We start from the raw sequence: 12,003 nt of genomic DNA, 5'->3' as shown, positions 1-12,003 counted from the left end.
GTGTGGGATTTGCTGTGGTAGCCGGGGGTGTTGGAGCCCTTGGAGTCACAGGCAACAGCTGTCACCAGAAACAACAGATGTTTAAAAGCCTTTATTTAATGAAAACAGGAAGTGCCCATTTCCTGGCTGGTTTTCCTCAATGAGAAATATTTAGGGTAATTTTAGCAAAAGAAGGATTTTTTTTTTTCAATTTCACAGCTATTTTATCTGTGTAGAAAGCATACTTCAACCAGATTGATGCCTCTGGGCCTTGAGTCTTAATCACCTCTGGGTCTTCAGTGCCAAAAATAGTAAGATGTTCAGCAGTTGTTTGTCAAATACATAAATGAGTGAGCAATAAGAGGAAGTACTGAGAGCAGTTGAAGGAAGTGTCCCATTGGGTTGGAGGAATCAGGATGACTTCATGAATCGAGAACATTCCCCACGAAAGATGAAACAGTCCAGGCAGAGAGGACGGCGCAGGAGAAGACAAAGAGGTGGGAAGGGAGGCTAAGTGCTGGGGACAAGGGAACATCGTCCCAGTGGGATTTATGAGAGAAAATACCAGGAAGGGGGCTTGGCGCTAAATTGTACAGGGTTGCATGTCCCCATCCAAATCCATTCACCTTGCTCTGTATAAAATCACATGTCCCAGGTCAGGCTTCAAGGGACTTAAGCACAAAGAGGGCATGTGATGCGTTTAAGAGCGCCTACTGTGCGCCAGGCCCCCACGAGGGTTCTGAGCGATTGGCGGTCCCCATCCTCCAGATTCCACAGTGTACGACAACCTCTGGTGAAGGGGGGTGTGTATGCACATAACACACAAGAGCATGACGCAGGCCAGGACGAAGACGTCCAGTTGAGGGGGCCGCTGACCAGAAAAGAAGTGGAGTACCTCAAGGTGGCTGGGAAGGCTCCTCAGGTGTTTCCAGGTTTGACTCAATCCCCCCACATTTGAGGCAGGTCACAGGCCCCCAAGGCCCCGACCCAGGAGTCTCACCATCCAAACACCTGCTCCTCCAGATGTCCGCTGCACCCCACCCCCACTGCGTCTGCATCCACACACCCCTTCTGCATACCTGCACCCCTCCTGGAACAGAAAGAACACGCAAGGAAGACTGACGTCTTCCCCCAGGGAGGGGTCTTGCCAGCCTCCCTGGCTCCTCGTCACCAGCCTCTGCTGGCCCTGAGCTTCGTGCTGTTTGCCCCTTGTCACAGGACCCTCCAGCCTCTCGGAAGGGTGGAGACTATCATCCCCATTTTACAGTCAAGGAAACCAAAGTTCAGGTGGGACGCCCAGCCCAGCCCAGCCCAGCCTTTTGCTCCCTGAGCCCTCTCTCCCGAGGCAGGGAAGCTTCCACTACACAGTGAAAAGTGTGGGTGCCCTAAAAATTAGCCTCCTCTTTTTGCTCCCAAGCCAGGTTGTTCAGGGGAGGTCCACAGGGTGGGGATTCCAGGCAGGCAGCATTGAGCGCCCTGAGACAGCCTTGAAAGCAGAAATCTCTCTACAACATGGCACCAGTCACCTCAGCCCCAGTTCAGAACTTGCTGTGGCTCCCAGGCCTGAAGGAGCCAGTCCCTGGTTCTGGTACCTTTGGACCTCTGGACTCCCTCCTGCATCACGGCCAACAGCCCCTCCCTCCACCTCAGCCCCTTCAGGTCACCCGAAGCAAGCTGTCTGCAGTGTCCTTCCCACCCTTTCTGCCTGTGCGCCTCGCAGGACAGTTCTCTGCAGCCAGGACTACAACGAAGTGGTCGTCTGTGTCACCCCGCCTTGGCGGAGTGCAAGGTACCTGAGCCTCAAGTAGTCTTGGCTGAAAAGAAGCAGCTCAAACATCCTCGCCTCCAGGAAGCTCGCACAGATTTCTCCTCCCGCCCACTTCCTTTTAAAGTAACGGCACCCTCCTCTGTGCTCCCAGAGCCCTTTGTACAGATCTTTACCAAAGACTCTGCCTCCATTCAAGAGTACAGGTCTGACCCAGAGTAATTGCTCTCTTATCTGAAAAAAGAACAATTGTGTGAAAGCAGACGATAGATGGTTCCACTGGGGGGCAATCAGCCTTGGAGGAAGTGAGCACCCTGTCATCAGAAGCATGCAAGCAGAGGCTGGCCAGCCATCTGTCAGGGACACCTAGGGGGAGATCTAGGCAATGAGCAGAGGGTCAGAGTCATGACCTAAAGCCCCTTCCAACTCCAAGGCCTCATGCATCTTTGAAACAAACATAACCTAAATTATTCCTTTCGGGCCAGGAGCCAGATAAAGGTATGTGCTCCCAAAAGAACAGTGGTTGCTTCCTGTCCTCTGGGATAGGAGACAGCAAGGGGCTGCAACCCGGTTACAGCCATTGTGAGGACGTGGTCAATTACGTAAAAGGGATCTTGGACATTCCACATCCCCACTCCCTCGGGCTCTATAAAAGGAGGTCACATTTGCCGATGTGAGCAGTTGCTGTGGCACAAGGCAGAGGCCTTGCTCACAGAAGGCTCCTCCTGGGCCCTGGAAATACATGCAGAAGAGGCCGTGACCAGCTCACCTGCTCTAGTCCTCGTAGGACAGGGAGATCAGTACCTGACACCACAGAGCGGGTCTTCTAGGGAACTCTGGTGGCTGGAGAGCCGTCCTTACCTTGGCCTGGACTCTGCCTCTCCGGGAACTCGTTCCTCATCCCACCACACGATGGCTGTGCTCCGGAGTCTGGGTTTTCTCTGCAAGCAGGAGAGTGGAGTCTCTGAGGGAGGGTGATACCACAGGCTGAACTTCAGGCAGGTCGCTGGTGCTCAGGGCAGTGGGAAGAGGGAAGAGGGGCAAAGCCAAAGGCAGAGAGACTGGAGAGGGCTGGGCAGTGCCCCCGGCTTGAGACGGCGGTGCTCTGGCTAAAGGGACAGCAGATGCGGTGGATGGGGTGGACAGAAGCCAGATATTTTCAAGGTCTATCCTTGTTCTAAAATTCCTGAGGGCAGAAAGGGGACCAAGGTGTCAGCGGTCGGGTTGGGGACCAGCATTCCAACTCTTGGTGTTTGCTAGGGCTGCTGTAACAGTACAGCAAACGGAGTGGCTCAAACTACAGAACTGTATCGTCTCGGTTCAAGATCAAGGTGTCGGCAGGGTGGGTTCCTCCTGAGGGCTCTGAGGGAAGGATCTGTTCCGAGCCCCTTGTCTAGCTTCCGGTGCTTTGCTGGCAGTGTTCAGCATTCCTTGGCACGGAGCAGCCCCACCCCATCTCTGCCTTCTCACTGCGTGTGTGTCTGTGTGCAGATTTCCCCTTTACGAGGACACCAGTCACAAGAGATAAGGGTCCTCCCTAATGACCTCATCTTCACTTGATTACCTCAGGGCTTTGTCTCGAGTAAGGTGACATTCTGAGGTCCTGGGGTGGGAGGGGGGATTTCAATGTGTCAGTAGGGGGTGAGGCAGACAGACTCGTTTTAGCTCAAAACCGTCTTCACACTCAGCTCCTTGAGACGTTTCTGGGGGAAACGCTCCCCAGGCACCAAGGTATGCAGGAGGAGTGGGGAGCAGGACTCACTCCCTTCAGGCCTGAGAGTCTAAGGTGCTTTGGTATTTCAGCACAACGCGATCTTCTGTCCTTCACATGTCCTCTCCCACTCAAAAATGTTTTGCAGCAAATAGTGCCTTATAATATTATTTGTCAGTGTCTATGAGTAAGAATCTTCTTCAATTGATCTGTGTTGTGTATAAAGGGCCACAACAGTTGCAGGCTGGTTTTTCATCCTAATTGCTGGGCAAATCCAGAGCATAAGGGCGGGAGGGAGGTTGGGGGGGGGGGCAGGACCTCATTGGCTTCTGATTGGCCCAGACATCAGTCTATCATGACAGACAGGGCAAGAGGCAGTTCTTACTGTCACAGGGAAATGTCATGTTTTATTTCATATAAATGCATAATCATTTGCATTTATGCTAAGCCAATGTCACATTCTATAAATAAAATGCTCCTAAATGCAGTGTTTCCCACCCCCCAAAAGAACCCTGAAAATACATGAACGTATTTACCATTGAGTTGCAGCAAATGTGCATGTGGATAGAGCAGGGGACAAGATCCTCTTCAGTAGTAGAGTGTGCTATACTCTCACCTGGGGCCAGAGCTAAGGGGGTGTTTTTTGGGGTCTTCCTCGAAGTCTTTGTCCAGGTTAGGAGAGCCACTGGTTTCATCCTAGGATGGACTATCACAGTTGATAGATAGGTGGCAGCTGCAGAGGAGAATTCTGAGACCACATCATGATTTAATCGGAGGGTGCTGTGGTCGATTAACAATGCCTGCCAGCCCAGGAAGGACAGGAGACGGTCCCTGGCCGTCTGTCATCTAGGCCCCTTTCTGAATGCTCACTCTGGCATGCCCCCAAGGTGGCTCCACCCCCATGGCTACTGCCCTCCCTTCCAGGTCCCAGAAGCCATCCGAAAGTGCCAGCGGGCAGGCATCACGGTCCGCATGGTCACTGGTGACAATATCAACACTGCCCGGGCCATCGCCATCAAGTGTGGCATCATCCATCCTGGGGAGGACTTCCTGTGCCTTGAGGGCAAGGAGTTCAACCGGAGGATCCGTAACGAGAAGGGAGAGGTACGTGGCCCAGAGGGACGAGCTTGGCTGGGGGACCAGGAGGCAGGGGTGCGGCGTGATTGTACAGAAGCCAGCCAGTGTGCAAGAACCCAGTGACTCTAGGCCAGGCCCCTCCTTTCTCCAGGCCTGTTTCTCTCCCCACCCTCACCAACCCTCCCCCTCCCGCATCCCTCTCCAGATTGAGCAGGAGCGAATCGACAAGATTTGGCCCAAGCTGCGAGTGCTGGCGCGCTCCTCCCCCACAGACAAGCACACCTTGGTCAAAGGTAAGAAGGGCGGGCACGGGCAGCTCTGAAGCGCAGGTGCCAGCCCTCTGCAGGCCTCTGTTTCCTGACGTCTGCAGCTTCTTTCCAGGATGAAAAGGGCTTTTGCCTGGGGCTCTCCACACCTGGAAACACCCTTCTCTCATCCTCTTTACAGCCCTGGAGGCCTCCTAAGGGGATGGTGAGGCGTGGAGTTTGTGAATCTGCTCTCTGGGCTTCAGCTCCTAGAGGAAGCAATGGGGCTGCCTGTCTAGGGGCCAAAACTCATGGCCTGAGGGCTGAAAGGGGCCCACAGCTGTGTTTTATTTGGGTCTTACAATGCCTTTTTTTATGTGGAATTTGAATGACTTTATGCAGACCTTGCTCCCTCAGGTTTGAGACCGTCTTCACCACTCCTTATGTCTGACACTCAGCGCATTTCATTTATTTATGTTCTGTCTGGGCCCAGAGCTTGGGAGTTTGAGACCTTGCGTCTGCTTCACCTCTGAGGCCCCTAAGCGACATCCGTAACCAGGACTTGGAGGATGGGCTGTCCCGGGAAGAGCAACCTGAGAGATGAAGCCAACAGCCAGCTTCCTCCTACTTCCCCGGCTCCTCCAGTGACAGGCACACCCCTTGCTGAGCCCATCCAGGTGGCCACATGCTGGGCACGTTCAGAGTCCCACATCCCTGGGTTCAAGTGCTGCTTCTGCCACCGACCTACTCTGTGGCCTCGGGCAAGTCCCTGCCCCGCTGGGACGCAATTTTTATCTGTAAGATGGACATACAGAAAAGGTGTCTGGCTGAGGTCATCCCTAGGGCATCTGGGATTTCTCTCCCAAAGGTGCTGCCCCAGCACATTAGCAGAGGCAGATCTGGGAACAGAAACACGGGACCCCAGAACCACACATACCCTAGCAGGAGGCCCCATCTATCCCCATTTCTTCTTCCGTCACTCATTCATTCATTCACTTATTGTCTTGATAAATGTTTATTGAGAATCTGCTATGCGTCGGGCCCTGCTCCTGGCAGACATGAGCCTTCCGTCTTGGAATTCATGGTCCAGGTTCCATCGAGCAGATATTAAATGGCTGGCTTCCCTACGTAGAGCGAAAGGCTGCACTGGTGGGAGAGAAGAGTCATTTGGGACCCTTTTGCTGGAGTCCGATCACAGGCCATGGAAGGTGGGATGGGGACCCAGCAGAAGGGCCTATGTTTCAGGCAGGGCAGGGAACTGCACTGTGAAGCCCAGAGGCACCTTCAAGGAGTGGAAAGAAGTTCAACTGGCCAGGCCAGGACTCAAGAAAGGGCGGGAGACTAGAGAAGGGGCTGCCAGCATCAGATCGCGCAGGGCCTTGAATGCGAATGACCTGCACTGTCAGCTCAGGGTGGGGGGTGCGGGAGGCCGTGAGGGGAGGCACCTGCCTCAGAAAGCTCACTCCCTGCCGTGTGACCTGGAAGCAGAGAGACGACCAGGATTACACAGCTGTGAGGGGACACCTGGACCAGGTGTCTAGGCCCAGTGGCTGTAGGTATGCGGTGGAGGGAGATAGGGGATCCAGGATTCCATCAGTCTACACCTGATTGAGAGCCTGCTGTGTGTTAAGAGTTGCGAGAGAAGGGACACATCTGAGGGGAAACTGACACACTCGGTTCATGAGTGGCTGAGCTGGAAGCCCCCTGACATCCAAGTGCAGATGTCCAGAAGACAGCTGGCCAGCCATGGAGTCAGGGCTCAGGAAAGAGAGCTGCCAGAGGTAAAGACACAGCTGGGGGATGCCGAGCCGGAGAGCAGGGAAGCTGGCTGAACCCAGGACCTCCTCCCTGGGCGACGGGCAGAGGCTGCGCTCTGTCAGCAGAGACCAGGGAGAGGCAGCCGGAGGGTGGGAGGACAGCCAGGAGCAGTGGAGCCCAGGAAAACAAGGAAAGAAGCCAGGTGGAAGAAGAAGTGGCCCACAGCGTGAACAGCTGCTGAGAGGTCCAGAGACAGGACAGGGATGTGTTGTTGGAGGTGGCCGCAGAAGGGCCCCAGTGACGACACACAGCAGGGCCATGCCAGCGCTGGAGGTGGCAGACAGGGGTCTGGCGGAGAGTGTCCTCTCAGCTGCCTCCTCTACTTGGAGTAGTAAGAGGGCTGTGAAAAGGCTGGTGCCGGCCTGGGGGCCCCTTCCTGCTCTGGGGGAGTTCCCAGGCAGGCCGAGGAAACCGATGGGGTGAAGGCTTTGGCTGCCTGGACAACCCTAGGCAGCGGCATCAGCTCCGAGGGGCCGCCGGGACCACTCTTAGGGTGCACGCCTTGGAGCTGGGGGAATTTTGACAGTTGCAAAGAGCTGGGGTGGGGGATATAGTGCCCCAAGTTAGGGAACTCATTCCCTCATTCCACAGGCTGCTGCTGTTTGCCAAGCGCAGGGCAGGATGGGAACTGATGAGGGCAGGCGGGGTTCTCGGGGTCACAAGGTCTTCCCAGGGAAAGTGGCCTCCAAGCTGAGACTACAGGTGGGTGACAGGGACAGCTGGCCCAGGGAACAGCCTGTGCAAGACGTGGGCAAGCAGAGCTGGCTCTGCAGGACTGAGAGCCATTCCTGCAGTAAAATCACAGATTAGGGATGGCCAGGGTGAATACAGGAAGTGAGAGAAGAAACGATCAGAGAATAGGTAACTTCTGACCACGGAGGACTTGGTGAGAGGAGCTAAGAATGCAGATGTCATGCTGAGGCCACGTGGGCAGTGAGAAAACGACTTTCACCTGGTGCTGATGGGACAGATTCAGACTCAGGTGTTAGAAAGACGTGGGCCTGCTATGCTGATTGGAGGGGGAGCCTGGGGTTAGTGACAGGGGCCTTTAGAGGGACAGAGAGAAGTGGAAGGATCCACATAGGCCTCAGCAATGCATTTAATGTGTGGAACAAGAGAAGTACATGTCAAGGTTGACAGTCAAATTTCTGTCCTGCCCATGCTCTGGGGCCGACAAACTCACATGCGCCCAGTGATGACATCTTTCACCCACCCTTTTGCGCCGGCCCCCGCTCAGTGACAGGGACCACATGTTATCCGTTCATTCTGTTATTTGTTGAGGATTTTATTGAGGATGAACATCTGGAGAGAGGTCAAGGCCAGAATAGTGGGTAAGGGGTCTTTTGCAAATGGCACAACCCAGACCTCCTCAGGTGTGAATGGACCTCCTAGAGAAGGTGCTGGGTGAGCACATGGTAGACCCCTAGCAAAACCCTGGCCCCTGGAGAACAGAGGGGCCCCTGGAGCTCCAGCAGAGGGGAGGCGATTCTGGCCAGGGTGGCTGCTGGTATGGTCATGGGCTGCAGAGAGAAGAAAGGGTGCCGGTAAGGCGAGCAGGCCCAGAGCATAAGGCTAAGGTGTCCTACATCCCCTGCAGGTGCTGGGAGCTACGGGTGAGCCTGGAGCTGGGAAGAGCCATAGGGACGGGGGTGGCAGGGTCAGGGCCAGACAGGAGGCTGTGCAGCCCAGGCTCCTCCTGAGGGTCAGGACAGGCCAGCTGCCCCTGCCCCGAGGAGCATCCCAGGGCCTAAGCACACACCTGGCCTGTCCCACAGGTATCATCGACAGCACACACACCGAGCAACGGCAGGTGGTAGCTGTGACAGGGGATGGCACCAACGACGGCCCTGCGCTCAAGAAAGCAGACGTGGGCTTCGCCATGGTAGGAGCAGCTCGCAAGGACCGCGTCTGGCAAGAGCTTGTGGGCAGGGGGTTGGGGGACATGGATAACTCAGCCCCGAGCTGGCGGAGCAGGACCTCCAGTTCACACTCAGCCCACCCACTGACCACTTTATGTGCCCAATGCTCTCAAGGCTCAGCCCAGCCAGGTCTCCATGGAAGGGCAGCCCTCTCCCTGCCCTGATGAGTCTGGGGTCGGGGAGTGGGGGAGGAGCCAGGAGCCAGGGAGAGCTTCCTGGAGGCAGAGGGCTGGCCTCGGGCTGGACCTGTCAGAAGCAGGTGTGTGTGAACACATGTGTATGTGCGCGCTGCCCTGTGCTGTGCTGGCAGTTCGGTGTGTGTATGGGGGGCGTTGCGTAGGACTGAGGACGTGTAGGGGGTGAGGACAGTGTCGCGAGAGCTGCTTGCCTCCCGGGTCGCCCCACCCAGGCTCCTGTCCCCGTCCCCATAGGGCATTGCAGGCACAGATGTGGCGAAGGAGGCCTCAGACATCATCCTGACAGATGACAACTTCAGCAGCATCGTCAAGGCGGTGATGTGGGGCCGCAACGTGTACGACAGTATCTCCAAGTTCCTGCAGTTCCAGCTCACAGTCAATGTGGTGGCCGTCATTGTGGCCTTCACGGGCGCCTGCATCACACAGGTGGGTCCTCTGAGGGTGGGCAGGGCCCGGGGGACAATCCCAGGTTGTGGCACCCATCACTGGAGTGCCTGCGGGGGGCCAGGAACCGCGTCACAGACCTCAGGGGCAGGGGCCAGCTCCGCGGAGCAGAGGAAATGAGGCTCAGAGATGCTCAGGGTTTGCCCAAGGTCACCCGGCAAGTGGGCAATGTCAGGCTCGCTGCCACATTGGCCTGACCCGGGCACCAGTCCGCCCTGGCTCCAGGCAGGGTGAGAAGTGATCTCGAGGGAAGGCAGGGCTCCTGGCCGCATAAAGGACCAGAAGGAGGTGGGGAAGGCAGGCCCGGGGGCGTCAGGCAGCTGGATGGAGGCAGGGAGCTGGCGGGGCCCAGCAGACCTTAGTTCTGACAAGGAAGGTGTCTGGAGGGGCCTGCTTGCCTGGGTGCCCGCCGCTGGGTGGGGGCCGCAGCAGGAGTCGGAGGCTCTGTCACCGAGAGAGGCAGTGGTCTGTCGGGACCACAGTCCGGGTCTTGAGCAGCCTGTGTCCTGAACCCAGGGGAAGCCAACCGCAGGCGCCGCCATCCACTGCCTCCCTGCTTCCTTCCCAGCTCCATGCAGCAGGAAGGGTGATGATGCCCATTTTACAGAGGCAGGAAGTGAGGCTCAGAGGAGAGACAGGCCAGTTAACTGCCATTGCTCCCACACCCTTCCCCAGAGGCTGACCAGCCTGGCCTGGGGAGGCCGCGAGGGTATTTCGAGGCCTGGCCCCTCCTAGCAGCCATGTGGGCGAACAAGCTCCTGCCCATACGAGAGGCCACCAGAGGCCCTGAGACTGGCACTGCCCCAAAGAGCTGTGTGGCCCTGGGAATGCTGCCCCCCTCTATTTCATTCTGAGCCCTTGAGGATACTCATGGCAGCACCTAATACCCCAGGCCTGGGAGTCAGAGTCCTGGTGGCTGAAGCCCATTGGCTCTCAAGGGCCTTCTCTCGTGGTCTGTGGAGGAGATGCTCCCTCTAGTGGTGGTTTAGGGAACACTCCCATGGCGCGGCAACTCCTACAAGGCATCTTGAGACCAAGGGATGCCAGATGGGGAAACTGAGGTTCCGAGAAGACTGAGTTTGCCTGAGGTGTTAGATTGTGTTGGTGACCATGGAAGCCTTAGTGAGGAGATGGGGGCGGGGGCTTGACCCCGAAAGGCATGTAATCAGAGAAGGCTGATAGGCAGGAAGAAGCTGAAGGGCATGGGGAGCGTGATGTGAGCCAAGGCAGAGGTGGGAGAAGTGGCCAAAGGAAGGGCTACGGTAAATATCTAGGATGTGAGTGACTGTATGGGGTACAGGCAGAGGGGGCCTCGGGAGGTATATGGAGAGGACAGAAGGGTGACGGACAGCTCAGCGCAGGCTGTTGGACTTACAGGGTCTGTGGTCTTCCTGGAGGAGGTGTTCCACCAGCAGATGGGGCTAAAGCCACGGGGAGAGGTCTGACTTGGAGAGAGGGGTAATGTGGGGAGAGGTGGGCGCCTGCAGCCAGGGACAGGTATGGAAAGAGAGCAGGGCCCAGGCAGGGGCCACAGGGAGCACAGATTTAAGAGGGAGAGGAAGAGGATCCCTGAGGGAAACGGGGAAGGAAAAGGAACATTCCGAGAGAAGGAGGAAGGCCAGGATAGTGGGGTCGGGGCAAAGGGGGAGTCAGGGGCCAAACTTGACAGGACGTCACTGAGATGGGGCTGGACCACGTATCCCTTGATTATAACAAGTATGGTTCTCGTGCTCTTGTAGAAAGGCCTTCGGGGGGGCATGGAGAGGCCCGAGTCTGGCTGCTAAGGACAGGCACGCAGGGGTGTGAGGAAGGAGGGGGCCAAATGGATTCACTAATCACGGCAGTGTAGACCCGATGGTGCACAGAACAATATGAATATGTGATCCCGGTCTCAGGCAGAGAGAGATGTGGAAGGACCCACGCCAGACGGGACAGTGAAAGCCTGTGGGTGGTACAATCATTCATGAGTTTTAGCTTCTGCGATGCTTTACATGCCCATATTTTCTACTACGAAAGTACGTTATTTTTAGAATCATATGTACACACAATAATTGCTCACATTAAAGTGGAACAAGAGGTAAAGAGAAACTGAGTGGTAGTGAAAAGGGGACGGGGTCATGGCATTGTAAGTGGGCTAGGAGACACTGGAGCCATTGATAATTGAGGGGAAAGAGGCAGCACGGAGAGGGCAGAAGGAGGCGATGGAGAGTGGGGTGTTACGTGCGCTGGAGATGGTTGGCGAGGTCTTGGCCTGAGCCCAGAGGCGAGACACCTGGAGGGGAGGAGGGATGTGGCCAAATTTACTGGAGGGCAGAGCACTGGTAGCCATCAGGCCCAGAGGCTCAGTTTTCTCCCTGGGAAAGAAGATGGCCAGGGTGGGCGGGTCTGAGCTGTTCTCCAAGGAAAGCCTTGGAGAACGTGCTCTGTGCCTGCTCAGGAACCCAGGGGTCAGGCCAGCTAAGGCCAGACCCGCCGGGCAGAGCAAAATCAAGGTTCCAGCAGAAAGCTGCTGAGACCACAACAACAAGCCCATGTCTGCGGGTGCCTGGTAGCGGCAGGTGTGGCCAGCCTCCCCTGTGACAGCCCTCTCCACGGTCGCCGTCCCCAGGACTCCCCTCTGAAGGCTGTGCAGATGCTCTGGGTGAACCTCATCATGGACACGTTCGCCTCGCTGGCGCTGGCCACCGAGCCGCCCACCGAGAGCCTGCTCCTAAGGAAGCCGTACGGCCGCAACAAGCCCCTCATCTCACGGACCATGATGAAGAACATCTTGGGCCACGCTGTCTACCAGCTCACCCTCATCTTCACACTGCTCTTTGTGGGTGAGACCCCCCACCCCTGGGGACAC

At 56.5% G+C, this 12,003-nt stretch overlaps 1 protein-coding gene across 12 annotated transcripts in view; it reads left to right on the top strand.

Moving 5' to 3' along the window:
- The window catches only part of ATP2B2 (ATPase plasma membrane Ca2+ transporting 2), a 358,541-nt gene that overhangs the window by 328,535 nt on the left and 18,003 nt on the right, over positions 1-12,003 (top strand). For all 12 annotated transcript variants that reach the window (XM_081072392.1, XM_081072393.1, XM_081072391.1 and 9 more), the window contains 5 exons: positions 4,380-4,559; positions 4,738-4,825; positions 8,371-8,477; positions 8,946-9,137; positions 11,764-11,977. In XM_081072392.1, coding sequence (XP_080928518.1) covers positions 4,380-4,559; positions 4,738-4,825; positions 8,371-8,477; positions 8,946-9,137; positions 11,764-11,977 — 781 coding nt within the window. The remainder of the gene's footprint in view (positions 1-4,379; positions 4,560-4,737; positions 4,826-8,370; positions 8,478-8,945; positions 9,138-11,763; positions 11,978-12,003) is intronic.

This window comes from Rhinolophus hipposideros, assembly GCF_964194185.1.
Source record: "Rhinolophus hipposideros genome assembly, chromosome: 14".
Taxonomy (NCBI): domain Eukaryota; kingdom Metazoa; phylum Chordata; class Mammalia; order Chiroptera; family Rhinolophidae; genus Rhinolophus; species Rhinolophus hipposideros.
This window is presented reverse-complemented; position numbering and strand designations above follow the sequence as displayed.